General features: G+C 43.3%; 1 protein-coding gene across 1 annotated transcript in view; it reads left to right on the forward strand.

Annotated features, from left to right (window-relative positions):
• The first annotated feature begins 256 nt into the window (after positions 1–256).
• The window catches only part of LOC115082518 (transportin-1-like), a 64226-nt gene continuing 48979 nt past the window's right edge, over positions 257–15503 (forward strand). Inside the window, exons 1-3 of the mRNA XM_029586748.1 lie at positions 257–310; positions 5108–5266; positions 5358–5445. Of these exons, the coding sequence (XP_029442608.1) occupies positions 257–310; positions 5108–5266; positions 5358–5445 (301 nt within the window). The remainder of the gene's footprint in view (positions 311–5107; positions 5267–5357; positions 5446–15503) is intronic.

The following is a 15503-nucleotide window of genomic DNA, read 5'->3' on the forward strand; positions in this document are numbered from 1 at the left end:
ATCAGCGAATGCACCTGGAACTTTGGTTCTGAAGCAGGAACCAGAAGCCAGAGCATTAATCAGTACAGAACCTCGTTGCTGAAAAAGGGAGGATGCCCTGATGCAAACCCAAAGAAATGATAGAGAGGTTCTCTTGGTATTGTGGCTGACATAGCTGGCATAGCGATATGTGACACTAATACTGTTCTTAGAAGGCACATGACCTAGAACTTTTCAAACCATGTGGCCCGAATTAAGAGAACACATCTCAATGGGCATGCTGCAGAAGCTGGTACTTACCATCCGGTGTGGATCGCAGAAGTACAAGCCGGTGAGGATTGCTGGCTCCATGGATTCCAGGAGTCATCGAAGGAGTAGACGCCCGCCTCAACTCTGATGCCTGGTATGGTGGCGCAGGTATAGAGAAGACAGGCTAAGCGTGGCTGGCGCAACTATGGAAGTATTTTGTGGAGGGCCACAATCCCCCACCGATGTGGAACCTGCTGCCCCATTTTTGGGAGTCGCAGGCTGTGATTTGGTCCATACCTTGGCCAGAGAAGTGGCTTTGGTAGTGGCAGCCAGACGTTGGCTATGGTTGCAGAATTGGTCAATTGACACAGCCTCCAAGGCTAATCTTACAAAATGCCCTTTTAAAGGCTCACTCTTGTTTGGGAGCGAGTTGGAAAAACTGGCCAGAATGTGGGGCAAATCTCCAGTTCCATGGTTACTGGAAGATAAGCAATTGCAGCGCTCCTTTTCTATGAGGGGTTGTCTCAGGTTTTCCCAAGCATTTTCGCCCCTACAGAAACCCGACCTTTCAGAGGACTCTGCCTTTTGGTAGGTTTCCATCCTTTCGTTCCCGACAGTCCAAGAGCAGCAGACTCAGGTGGCGGCCCATCCTGAGCTTCCCAATGAAGGTTTGCTGACGCACCTTCAGAAGGAGGAGATAGGGGGACCCCTATCTCTTTTATCAGAGGTGGGTTGAGATGATGTCGGATTATTGGATTCTGGAAGTGATACGGTAAGAATATGCACTGGAGTTTTGCAGCATTCCTCGGGACATGTTCATGGTGTCTCCTTGCCACTTCCTGCAGAAGAAGCAGATAGTGGGAGTCTACGCTTCTGAGGCTCTTTCAGCTGAGGGCTGTGGCTTCTGTGCCTGCGTCTCAAGAAAATACGGGGCGCTATTTTGTTTGTTTTGTTGTACCCAAAAGGAAGGTTCTTTTCGTTCATTCCTTGACCTAAAGTGGCGACCGTCATCTGCAGGTGACTCATTATCACATGGAAACCTTGCTATCTGTATAATAGCCATACAATTGGGGGAGTTTCTGACCTCCCTGGATCTGTCCGAGGCTTACCTTCATATTCCCATACATTTGGAGCACCAATGTTTTCTCAGCTTTGCGGTGCTGGGTCGCCATTATCAGTTTTGGGTGCTGCCTTTAGGTCTGGCCACCACCCCCAGAACTTTTTCCAAGGTTATGGTGGTTGTGGCAGCGGCGTTGAGAAAGATGGGATCCTTTTACACCCATACTTGGATGATTAATTCAGGTCAAGTTTTTGGCAGAGAGCAGTCTGGTGACCAACATGGTAATTTCCTTGCTGCAGGAGCTCGGTTGAGTGGTGAACCTGGCCAAGAGCAGTCTCTGGCCTTCTCAGTCATTTGTGTATCTGGGTGTTCTCTTTGACATGAGGCTGGGCAAAGTTTTCCTGCCAGAAGTTCGCATTAAGAAATTGATGTCTCAAGTGTGTCAGTTGATAAACGCGAATATCCCCGAGGGTGTGGTCCTATCTACAGGTGCTCGGATTGATAGTGGCAACCTTGGAAGTGGTACTGTGGGCCAAGGGCGCATGTGAGTCCTCTTCAGCGCTTACTGCTTTCTTGTTGGAACCCACAGTCTCAGGACTATTCAGTTCAGCTCTACTTGCCGATGGGTATCTGCTCTCGCCTCCAGTGGTGGTTGCAAGAGGCTCATCTGAGAAAGGGAGTTTCCTTGCCCTCCCTGAACTGGGTTGGTGCTCATGACAGATGCAAGCTCCAGGGCTGGAAAGCTCACTGTCATGAAATGATAGCCTAGGGACCTTGCACGGCCGAAGAGGCTGTCTGAGACATCAGTCGCCTGGAAGCCTGGGTTGTTAGGTTGGCATGCTTGTAATTCAGCCACAGACTATTGGGTCGAGTGCTCTGCATGATGTCAGATAATGCAATGACAGTAGCCTACATCAATCGCCAGGGAGGAACCAAAGCCAGCAAGTGCTGCAGGAAGTAGACCACAGATCTTCAGATCTTGGGGTCTCACATCAAGAGAGAGACAGCATACGAGCAGATTTTCTCAGCAGGGAGAATCTGGACCCCAGAGAATGGGTGCTGTCCACAGCTGATAGTGGATCGCTGGGGCCTTTTGTTCCTGGACCTGCTGGCAACTTCTCACAATGTGAAGGTTCCTCGATTCTTCAGTTGCAGGAGAGATCTGTGATCCCTGGGCATCGATGCTCTTGTACAGGTCTGGCTGGAAGACTAGTTTTTCTATGCCTTTCCTCTGTGGCCATTGCTGGGCAGGGTCATTCGCAGAATCGAAATCCACAGGGGGCTAGTACTCCTGGTGGTTCCACCATTGTCCCAGGCATCTGTCTTCCACCATACATGAATGTGTTGCAGCAGGGGCCAGTTCTTCAAGAGCATCCGGCTTGGTTCTGTCTTACAATTTGACCCTTGAGAGGGCTCGCCTGTTGAAGCATGGATATTCTTCTGCAGTGATTGCTACCTTAGTCATCACTTGGAAGTTCTCCACTTCTCTAGCATATGTGTGGGTTTGGAGAGTGTTTGAGACCTGGTGCGATGAGGGCAGTGTTCTTCCTCGTTCGGTTAAGATCCTGATTATTCTGGATTTTTTGCAGGATGGGTTGAATAAGGGATCTGCCCTTAATTCCTTGAAGGCTCAGGTTGCGGCTCTTACATGTTTCAGAGACATAGTAAGTGGTGTCTCCCTATCAGCCCATCCTGATGTGGCCCATTTCTTGAAGGGAATGAAGCACCTTCAGCCTACCTTGCAGTTGCTGGTTATTTTGTGGAGTATTAACCTGGTGCTGAATTTTTTAGCAGGCCCTATGTTTCAACCAGTGTGTAGCCTTCCTTGTGGTTATTATTTATTTTATTTTATTTATTTATTTTAAGTTTTTCTATACCGGCATTCACGATAAATATCGCATCATGTCGGTTTACAATTAACAAGTAGATAGGGAACAAAAAGGCAATAAATAACATTGATCTAAGTAATAATAATAAAATAATAGTAATGGTAGTAAAAAACATTAAACAAGAGAAGGCTAAGGAATGCAGTTACAATAAAACAAGGGAATAATATAACTTGGATCAGAGAAAAGAAGCAGGGGTTTAAATATAGATAACAATATGCCAGTCAATGTGCTTATAGCGTTGAAGAATTGCCCTTATGAGGTAGGGATATTAATTACTATGATTAAGGCAAAGTCTGAGCGAATAGGTAATAATGGAATAGGTTCAGTTTAGTTCAGGAAAGGCTTTTCCTAAATGTAGGAAGGCAGGGTTCCTGTCGCAAATCTGGTGGGATGGAGTTCCACAGTGTTGGTCCTGCAGTGGAGAAAGCCCTGTCTCTGGCGGTTATGTGCCTCATGGATTTGGAGGGTGGTACTTGTAGGGTTTCTCTATAGGACTCTCTGATTGGTCTTTTGGACGTGAATTTTTTGAGAGGAATTTGAAGGGTGAGCTGAGACTATTATTATTGACCCTGAAGATTATTATTATTGACCCTGAAGATTATTGACCCTGAAGATAGTGTTCCTGGATTAAGGAGGTGGTCACGGCCACGATTGTGGATGCTGAAAAGCTGTTGCCTACTCAGGTTAAGACTCATTCCACTAGAGCTCAGGCAGCATGATGGGTGGAGGTTAGGTTGTCTCCCGTTGTCATTTGCCGAGCTGCGACGTGGACCTACTTACACATCTTTTCCAGATTTTATTGTCTGGATGTGCAGACACGTGAGGACGCAGCCTTTGCACATATGTTGACTGTACTGAGGGCAACCTCCTGCTCTGTTTGGGAGTAGCTTTGGTACATCCCACTGGTCCTGAGTCCATCTATCTACTCAATAGAAAATTGAGAAATAACTTATTGATAATTTTGTTTTCATTAGTGTAGACAGATGGACTCAGCTTCCCACCCTCAGCTGCCAACTGCTTGTATCAATAGTCCTCCTGTGGAGATACGGATCCCAAGGGATTACAGGTAAGTGCTTATTCAGTCTCTAGCTTGGGGAACCTATATTCTTACTTGAGTTCAGTGTTTATTGTTGGTTGAGTACAGTAATGGTTCATTGTTTTTAATCAAGTTTTTTGCTAGTCTGCCCACAGTTGCTTTCAATGAGAATACTGGCAGGCTGGAGTCACTGCAGGGTTATATATACTCTGACATCAGCTTGCTCTGTCTCCATCTGCTGACAGGGGAGCAAAAACCCACTGGTCATGAGTTCATCTGTCTATACTAAGGAAAATGAAATTATCAGGTAACTTCTCCAATTGCATACATGCCACTATAACCTTATGGAAGTACGATTTTTGGGGATATTCGTGATCTGTAGCCTTCCTTTATTATTTGGATAATTCAACTGTCTAAATGTAGAGGTCAATGGTTTGCATAAAACCTCTGCTTTTCTCCAGCACACCAGCTGTAATTCTGGCTGTGTATTCTGGAACAAGTCAAAAATCTTTCCCTTATTTGACTGGAATGCTGTACAAGTTTTGGCGCTTCTGTACAAGATGTCAAGCTCTGCTTGTGGGGGTGATTTACAGAGGAAAATAAAGAGCCTTGCCAGTAGGGCACTACTATGCTGCCTCATTCCTAATCATGTCCTTTGACTACTCAACCATTGCTCCAGTTGATAATGGCACTGTAGGTTTTTGTCTTCCCTTTATGATGGCTTCATCCTAATTGTATCTGTTTCCATGTTCCCTTATTTAAGTTGGGGATGATCTTGGAATTGAACCTTCTTGTAGAAACTTTTTCAACTTGGAGAACCAATGATACATAATTAGTCCAATGAGATATCAATAAATAGAACTGGTTGTAAGCATATACTTTTTTTTGTTGCAGCTCCACAATGCTCAGCCAGATCAATATGAGTCTCCAGATAAGGATTTCATGATTGTGGCTCTTGATTTGCTAAGTGGCCTAGCTGAAGGCCTTGGAGGTAATATTGAACAACTGGTGGCTCGAAGCAACATTCTTACATTAATGTACCAATGTATGCAGGTGAGGACAACTACAGTTGCATTAGTATACAGTAATCAGGAGATAATAAAATGTAGGTATGAATCAATTTTTGCCCCTCTTTCTTTTGTAGGATAAAATGCCAGAGGTACGACAGAGTTCTTTTGCCTTGTTAGGTGACTTAACGAAGGCATGCTTTCAGCATGTCAAGCCTTGCATTGGTATGTATGCTGTTGATTTTTATCTTCAAAGTTTTAATTCACGCCTTCCCAGTTTATCTCCTAATGCACATCTGTGATGTATTTCCTGTGTTTTTTTTTCTCATGTACCTATTTAATAATAGGCCAAGTACTGCACTGACTTGTAATTGATGGAGTAAAATGTTAACTCCTTTTTTTTATACCACAAAAAAATATGGATAGGACGAACACACTAGATAATCAGTTAGTGTAAATAGTGTGCTGCTAAAGTTCTTATAAATGGTCTGTAAATCAGCAGTAAGCTAATGAAGCAGATAAAATTCAATCTTCCTTGGAGATGTGTACATAGCAATTTTTAATAAATTAAAAATTATGTACACAATAATTAGAAATAGAATGCAAAATTAAAACTGTTTTAGTGATGGTGCAATGTGATTAGTCCCCTTCCCCCAGTAGAAGGCAAGCTGCTGTATTTTGTAGTGATTGCAGATGTCTAAGATTTCTTGGGGGTAGACCTTGATACAAGCTGTTACAGCAGTAATTTACTAGTGATCAATGAATGTACAATAGTTGCAAGGTCCTTTTTAACCAGAAAAGAGCACATTTGATGAGTCACATAGTGGCAAAAGCACCATAAACCACAGACTAAAAACTCTGAGCGTCCTTCTTAGTCTGCTGAACCATAATACCTCAGACTTTTTTCAGGATTTAGTTTGAGCCTGTGTTTTTCCTGGCAAACATACATTTAAATTGATTATTGTAGTCTGGATCAACAAACATTCATTGTTGTATATCAGCAACAAATATTGAATAAAACAGCTGATATTGAATTCCATATTTGACTTAATATTATGCTGTATTTAGTCAGAATTGCATCTAATTTTTGTACATCTGTCTGCATAGTTAAAAACGTATCCCTTTGTATGTTGGTAGGCCTGGAGACATCAGGAAACATATCAGCCCTTAAGGAAAGAAAATATTCCTGGGGCAATTCTGGGCATAAAAGCTGTTCAATATATTCCTGCAAAATTCTCTATTTTGTCAAAATTATAATCACTCTTTAGGAGCTATAATTTAAATATAGTGCAGAAAATGTATTCTCCTAGGGACAAGTAGGATGGTAGTCCTCACATATGGGTAACATCAGATGAAGCCTGACACGGAAAACTTCTCAGTTTCTAAAACTTTGACTGGCACACTGAGCACGCTCATCCATGCGTCTAAGCAGGATCCTCTTCAGTCTTTTTTTTTTTTTCCCACAGAGTTGTCGTCTTGCCGTCTTGGAGCTCGTACTTTTTTCTGGAATACTAATCCATTTTTTTCGGTGATTTTTGCTTTGTTTCCTGTGCTGGGTCTTTCTTGGTTCCACCTGGCATTAGTCAATTCTCGTTCACAGTTGGTTCCCCGTAGTGGTGTCCTTCGGGCCCTGCAGGCCATGGTCTGTTCGCTGGCCTTTATTGTCATGGCATTGGGTTTTCATCAGTGCTCTCGGATTATGTTGATTACGAATCCACGCGATGTTTGCATCCTGTGCCTGGGGGCAGCCCATGACGTTGGGGGGTGCTGCCCCTGTGACTAGATGATCACCAAGGGCCATAGGGCCCACCTTGATAAGATGGAGAAGTTGTTTGGCCCCCCAGAGATCTGAATCTTTGGCATCTGTGTCCTTGTCATCGAAGGATCAGGGGGAACCAGTGGGCACTGATGCTCATCCTTCCCTGGAGGAGCAGGGGGCTGGGGAACGAACGTCTTTAGTCTTTTCTAGGTCGAATGTCTGGATCTTCGCCTTCCAACTTGGTGCTGGGGAAAGACCGGACCGAGCACTGTGGGAAGTCAAAAAAGCATAGACATTGGTCGCTGTTGGTGCACAGAGCAGGGTTCGGGATGGCACTAGGTCTAAGCACAATGCCTCCAAGGCGAGGAGATTATGCTCTCCATTGATGCCAGAGCTACGGAGCAGTCCCCACCGATTCCAGTGCTGGGTATTGACCTCCCTGCAGGCTCTGAGGAGGATCGTGCCACCCCCTCCTCCCACGCAGCCGTTCTGGTGTCTGCTACCTTCGAGGAGCTGGAGCGCAGGGCACAGTTGACTGTGGATCGAACCTTGTGGTGCATCGAGCCTGTGCTGCCATCAGCCCTGATGGCCGAGGCCTCCCTGCTGGAGCTGCTGTTGGAGCACCTCAATGTTCTTCTTGGTGTCGTCCCTACTCAGCTGGCTATGGTGCCCCAGGGGCCATCGATGCCTCGTGGGACACCGTTGCTCCTTCGGCCCAATGCCGTTCTCGTTCATGGCTCCTCGGAGGAGGAAGGCCCTTCGAGTCTGGCGGTGCCGCTGTGCCTTCCCACTCCTAGGCTGGCCCTGCTGGGTTTGCCTGCAGGGCCCTTTGTGCCGTCCATACCCGTGATGCCTAGACCTCGGCCCTGTCCTTTGTCCCTGAATCAGTTTAGTAAGGACAATACCCCTTAAGATCCATGGGGTGATAACACCTACGATTCCTCTTCGGAGGATTCTGAGGGCCTTCCCTCAGATCAGTCTCTCCCAGAGGAATGGTGAAGGTCCCTGCCCGAGGAATTAATCTTTTCAGGGTCGGTACGGGCCATGGCAGAAGTCATTCCGTTCCAGCTGATGATGGACGGTGCTCAGCACAAGATGCTAGAGGTCCTCCAGTTTGTGGATGCCCCGACGGAGGTGGTGGCTGTTCCAATCCATGATATCTTCAAGGAGCTGCTCCTCAGGATTTGGGAGCAACCCCTCCCGGTTCCGCCTGTGGATGGGGTGTACCTTGTCCAGCATGCCACTGGGTTTGAAAAGCATCAGCTCCCCCACCAATCGATAGTGGTTGAGTCTGTGCTGAAAAAGGGCAAGTGCTTCCGAACCCATGCCTTGGCTCCCCCTGGGGAGGGAACACAAGGGTGTTGGATGCACTGGGTAGGAAGGTCTTTCAGGGCACCATGCTGATAGCCCAACTAGCCTCCTATTAGTTAGATATGACTCAGTACTCCCGTAACCTCTGGAAACAGGTTCAGGAGGTGGCTGACCGTTTGCCCCAGCAGCAGCAGGATGCTCTATTGGTGGTCATGTATCAGGGCCTTGAATGTGGGAAGCATGAGGTGCGCTCAACAAATGATATTTTTGAGACTGCAAGAGTTGGGCGGCTGCCGGGATTGGCGCCTGCAGAATGGCTTGGCTCTGGGCCTCTGACCTCCAGCTGGAGGTACAGGAGAGGCTCACCAACTTGCTGTGCACTGGCGAAAATCTCTTTGGTAATAAAGTTGAGGGATGCAGTAGCTCAGTTGCGGGACCACCATGAGACCCTCCAGCATCTTTCCACCAGTCTTTGGCTAGGAGATCAACACGACAGGGGTTGCGACGATCATTCTATCCTCAGCAGAAGTATTTACGCGCCTGCGTCTCACTCCCTCCCACAGAGAGTGAGCTCTTGGAGCCATTCCAGGCAGCAGCAAGCACCCAAGCCACTGCCATCTCCCCAGCCGACTGGTGGGGAGAGGACAAGAGCCAGCTGCACTGGTGACTTACACAGTTTTTTCATGCCCAGGTGGTTCTCTGGACGCACCCCAAGTTCCTACTGAAGTCGACTGAGTTCCATCTTAACCAGTCAGAGGTCCTGTTGACCTTTTTCCCCCAAGCCTCACTCGCATCAAGGTGAGTGGGACTTGCACAGCTGGATTGCAAGAGGGCTTTAGCCTTCTATCTGGAGCGGACAGGTCACAGGCGATCTACGCAACTCTTTGTCTCTCTTGTATGTAATTAGTGCATGAGTGTTTAAATCTTTCCATTGTGTCTCTTCAGTTACTGGCTAAGATGGAAGACATTGTCCACATTCAACATACATAAGTGGCTTTGAGCAAATATGTGCCTTTGAAGCAGAGAATTCTAATCTTGAAATACATCACGTTGAGCTGCTTAACGTGAAGGGAAGCATCCATGTTTGTAATTTTTAAATGCATTCTTCAAAAACTTAAAAATGTGGGACCCATGATTATACATCTTGAGCATTATATGTCAGTACACTGTAAATGTCTTATATTAGCAGTATCATACTATGAATTAAGCCATAGAATAAAAACGAAAGGTTAAAGATTTTATACTCTTTTTTTTTTGTGGAATATCATGCTTTTCTTCCATTCATGGAGGCTGCTGATGAAGCTGTAGTCCTCTTGTGGCCCATATGAGCAGATATGGCCACTGTCCCTGCTACTTCTTTTGCTACTGATTATGCCAGGGCTCGGTTTGGTGCAACAGATAGCTGCATGCTTCGGTGATACTCATTCCCATCTAGCCAATACAGGAGCAGATGCTGATAGCACTACTAGTCTATGTACAGTAGAGCTGTACATTAGACCCATCCGTGCAGGAGAAGCTGAAGTGTAGATCATTTGCCCTTCTGCTTTTCTATAAAGCTAGTTTCAAAGAAAAACATTGATAAACCTGGTCAGCTTAACTTCCCTTGTATTTATACTGTCGTCTGGGATCAACCATCTTGAAAATGTCTTAAAGTACAATGGTTATTTTTTATAGCTTGTATAAGGAGCAATTAGTAGAATCTTATTTTTAAAACTATAATTAGGTCCACATGTAGCTGTTTTCAGATGCATCTATGTCCTGAGAGAAAACTGTATTAGGTCCCCATGCATCTTGTCTTAAGAGAAAACAGCAAGAATCCAGATATACTTTACGGTTTGTACTGCAATGATAGAATTAACTAGCTGCATCAAACTTGCAGGATGCAAGAACAGTAATAGCTAAACGTCCTAGTGGAAACACAGACACTCACTGCTGGGTCTGACTGAGTTTGAGATTGCTCAACTTGGACCACAAGCAAGAAACTACACATGAGTGTGATGGACCTTTGTGAGACTGACTCAGATAAGTCACAGCCTTTTCTTGCATTGAGTACTTTTTCAAAGATATTTTCATCAGAATAGTCACTAAGGTACTTAGTTATAGACATCATTCAAAACAATTGTATGTCATAATATTTGCCATTGGGATCCAGTTTGAGTGATGAACTGCTGAAGTATGTTTTAGATATAAAACACATAAAAAAAGAAAAAAAGAAATTTATTCTCTGGTACAATAAATTTGAAAAAATTGGGTGGTCGGAGGTTTTTTTAGCCTATGATTGAGATGACCTTGTAAATGCCATTTGTTTCCATCAGAACGGGCATAGAGGTTCTGAGGTCTTTTTCTTCCTTGATATAACATCCTTGTAAAGCTACAAACTAAAGATTTTTTGAAAGGTAATTACACATGTGAAGCTTTTTTGTTTTTTGATTTGTCATCTATTTGCTTCACTCTTACCTGTGAATGTGTTGGAATTCATCTGGAAATTAAACATGGCTTAGGAGGGCAGTGTCTTGTAGCTTAATAAAAGGCTTAGATTGGAAACAATAGGATTGAATGGAGTGCCCCAGGCATCAATAAATTGGTTAGTCTATAAGGTGTCACCCACCTCTTGTCATTGTGCTGGCACTAATGCTTTTTGATGTATCTATAAATGATCTGAAAGAGGAAGCGGAGTGAGGTGATCAAATTTCCAGATGGCACAGTTAATTCAAAATAGTTAAATCACAAGGCAACTGTGAGAAATTGCAATAGAAACTTGTGACATTGGGAGATTGGATATCTAAATGACAAATTTAATGTGGACCAATGCAAAGTGATATGTATACGGAAGAAGAATCCAAACTATAGGGATCCATATTAAGAACATAAGAAATTGCCATGCTGGGTCAGACCAAGGGTCCATCAAGCCCAGCATCCTGTTTCCAACAGAGGCCAAAACCAGGCCACAAGAACCTGGCAATTACCCAAACACTAAGAAGATCCCATGCTACTGATGCAATTAATAGCAGTGGCTATTCCCTAAGTAAAATTGATTGATATCCATTAATGGACTTCTCCTCAAGAACTTATCCAAACCTTTTTTGAAACCAGCTACACTAACTGCACTAACAACATCCTCTGGCAACAAATTCCAGAGCTTTATTGTGCATTGAGTAAAAAAGAATTTTCTCCGATTAGTCTTAAATGTGCTATTTGCTAACTTCATGCAATGCCCCCTAGTCCTTCTATTATTCGAAAGTGTAAATAACCGAGTCACATCTACTCATTCAAGACCTCTCATGATCTTAAAGACCTCTATCATATCCCCCCTCTTCTCCAAGCTGAACAGCCCTAACCTCTTCAGCCTTTCCTCATAGGGGAGCTGTTCCATCCCCTTATCATTTTGGTTGCCCTTCTCTGTACCTTCTCCATCACAACTATATCTTTTTTGAAATGCGGCGACCAGAATTGTACACAGTATTCAAGGTGCGGTCTCACCATGGAGCGATACAGAGGCATATTATGACATTTTCCGTTCTATTAACCATTCCCTTCCTAATAATTCTTAACATTCTATTTCTTTTTTGACTGCTGCAGCACACTGAGCCGACGATTTTAAAGTATTATCCACTATGATGCCTAGATCTTTTTCCTGGGTGGTAGCTCCTAATATGGAACCTAACATCGTGTAACTACAGCAAGGGTTATTTTTCCCTATATGCAACACCTTGCACTTGTCCACATTAAATTTCATCTGCCATTTGGATGCCCAATCTTCCAGTCTTGCAAGGTCCTCCTGTAATGTATCACAGTCTGCTTGTGATTTAACTACTCGGAATAATTTTGTATCATCCGCAAATTTGATAACCTCACTCGTCATATTCCTTTCCAGATCATTCATATATATATATATATATATATATATATATATATATATATATATATATATATATATATAGAAAAGCACCAGTCCAAGTACAGATCCCTGAGGCACTCCACTGTTTACCCTTTTCCACTGAGAAAATTGACCATTTAATCCTACTCTCTGCTTCCTGTCTTTTAACCAGTTTGTAATCCACGAAAGGACATCGCCTCCTATCCCATGACTTTTTAGTTTTCGTAGAAGCCTTTCAAGAGGGACTTTGTCAGATGCCTTCTGAAAATCCAAATACACTACATCTACCGGTTCACCTTTATCCACATGTTTATTAACCCCTTCAAAAAAAAATGAAGCAGATTTGTTAGGCAAGACTTCCCTTGGATAAATCCATGTTGACTGTGTCTCATTAAATCATGTCTTTCTATATGCTCTACGATTTTGATTGAGAATAGTTTCCACTATTTTTCTGGGCACTGAAGTCAGGCTCACTGGTCTATAGTTACCCGGATCGCCCCTGGATCCTTTTTTAAATATTGGGGTTACATTGGCCACCCTCCAGTCTTCAGGTACAATGGATGATTTTAATGATAGGTTACAAATTTTAACTAATAGATGAGAAATTTCATTTTTGAGTTCCTTCAGAACGCTAGGATGCATACCATCTAGTCCAGGTGATTTGCTACTCTTTAGTTTGTCAATCTGGCCTAATACATCTTCCAGGTTCACAGTGATTTCGTTCCGTTCGTCTGACTCATCACTCCTGAAAACCATCTCCGGAACTGGTATCTCCCCAACATCCTCATTAGTAAACACGGAGGCAAAGAATTCATTTAATCTTTCTGCAATGGCCTTATCTTCCCTAAGAGCCCCTTTAACCCCTTTGTCATCTAATGGTCCAACCGACTCCCTCACAGGTTTCTTGCTTTGGATATATTTAAAAAAGTTTTTATTATGAGTTTTTGCCTCTCTGGCCAATTTCATTTCAAATTCTCTTTGCCTGTCCTATCAATGTTTTACACTTACCTTGACAATGCTTATGTTTTATCCTATTTTCTTCAGATGGATCCTTCTTCCAGTTTTTGAAGGATGTTTTTTTTGGCTAAAATAGCCTCTTTCACCTCACCTTTTAACCATGATTGTAATCGTTTTGCCTTCCTTCCACCTTTCTTAATGCGCAGAATACATATGGACTTCACCTCTAGGATTGTATTTTTAAACAAAGTCCATGCCTGTTGAACACTTTTAACCTTTGCAGTTGCACCTTTCAGTTTTTTTTCTAACTATTTTCCTCATTTTATCAAAGTTTCCCTTTTTAAAATGTAGTGTTAGAGCTGCAGATTTACTTATTGTCCCCCTTCCAGTTATTAGTTTAAATTTGATCGTTATGATCACTGTTGCCAAGTGGCCCCACCACCATTACTTCTCTCACCAAATCTTGCGTTCCACTAAGAATTAAATCTAAAATAGCTCCCTCTCTTGTTGGTTCTTAAACCAATTGCTCCATGAAGCAATCATTTATTACATCCAGGAACTTTGTCTCTAGCAAGTCCTGATGTTACATTTACCCAGTCAATATTGGGGTAATTGAAATCTCCCATTATTATTGCACTGCCAAATTGGTTTGCTTCCCTGATTTCTCTTAGCATTTCATCATCTGTCTGACCATTTTGTCCAGGTGGACGGTAGTATACTCCTATCACTATACTCTTACCCAACACACATGGGATTTCTACCCATATAGATTCTACTGAGCATTTACTCTTGTATGATCTTTATCCTGTTGGACTCTATACCCTCCCGGACATAAAGTGCCACACCCCCACCAGGTTGATCCTCCCTATCATTGCGATATAATTTGTACCCTGATATAGCACTGTCCCATTGGTTATCCTCCTTCCACCAAGTCTGTGATGCCAATTCTGTCAATCTCATCATTTGCTGCTATACACTCCAACTCTCCCATCTTACTTCTTAGACTTCTGGCATTGGCATACAGACATTTCAAAGTGTGGTTTTTGCTTGTTTTAGCAACCTGCTTTTCAGTTGTTTGAGATAATTCGGAAATCATTAGCTTTGGTGATTTTTTACATATAGGCATATGAACTGTTTGCTTTTAATGCAACCTCTCTGTTGGGATACCCTAACTCTCCTGTTTCATTAGCATCCTTCAAGGATACATTTCTCTGAACCATGCACTGCTGAGTGACTCTCTGCTTTCCCTTTGGGCATTATCGGACAGGCTTTCCCTTTGGGCATTATCGGACAGGAAAAGGATCTTGGAGTCACTTGGCTAAATCTACAGTGCCAGTCAAAAATTCAAATAAAATTTTAACTATTACAAGGAAAGGAATGGAAAATAAAATGGAAGCGATCATAATGCTTTTGTATTGATCCATAATGTGACAACTTGAGCCCTGTGTGCAGTTCTGGGTCACATCTTTAAAAAAAAAAAAATTAGAAAAGGTACAGAGAAGGGTGACCAAAATGATAAAGGGGATGGAACTTCTCCCCCATGAGGAAATGCTAAACAAGTTAGGACTCTTTAGCCTGGAGAAGACAGCTGAGAGGACATATGATAGAGGTCTTTAAAATCTTGAGTGGAATGGAAAATAGGACATGGTATTTACTCTTTCAAATAGGACTAGGGGACACTCCATTAAGCTAATAGGTAGTATGTTTAAAACATACCAGAGTATTTTTCACTTTGTGCACAATTAAACTATATAATTTGTTGGCAGAGGATATAGTGTAGCTAAGTTTTAAGATGGTTTAGACAGATTCCTGGAGGAAAAGTCCATAAACCATTAGCCATGTAGACTTGGGAAAGCCACTGCTTACCGCTGATTGAGCAAGAAGGATTGGATATATTCCTTGGGATCCTGCCAGGTTATCTGGTTTGGCCACTGTAATAGACAGGATGCTGGCTTTGATGGACCTTTGGTCTGACCCAGTATGACATTTTTCTTCTTAGTCTTTAGTCTTTGAAATGCAAGCATAAGATGGCAAGCCTGGATTTCTATGATCTCTGCCTCTGGTTCCTGTGCCTTTCTCCTAATGAATGACTGCACAGCCTGTGAACATATGTTTTCTTGGCACTTGTATGCAGAGATCTGAAGCTGAATTACATGTACTCCCCTCCCCCCCACCCCCAATCAAAGGAAAATAAGTTTAGTGAGGTTATGAAGCATCTCGAAAGAGCCACTTTGCTGACATACCATTGGCATGGTCAATTTACTGCACTGAGGTCTCAGACCCATTAACATTGAATGTCTGTACCAACGCAGCAAGTTCTTGGCACTGAGATTATGAATCTCAATCTCCTTCTTGGAAGAGCTCTTCTCCTATCTTGGT

This window comes from Rhinatrema bivittatum, unplaced genomic scaffold (genome assembly GCF_901001135.1).
Source record: "Rhinatrema bivittatum unplaced genomic scaffold, aRhiBiv1.1, whole genome shotgun sequence".
Lineage (NCBI taxonomy): Eukaryota > Metazoa > Chordata > Amphibia > Gymnophiona > Rhinatrematidae > Rhinatrema > Rhinatrema bivittatum.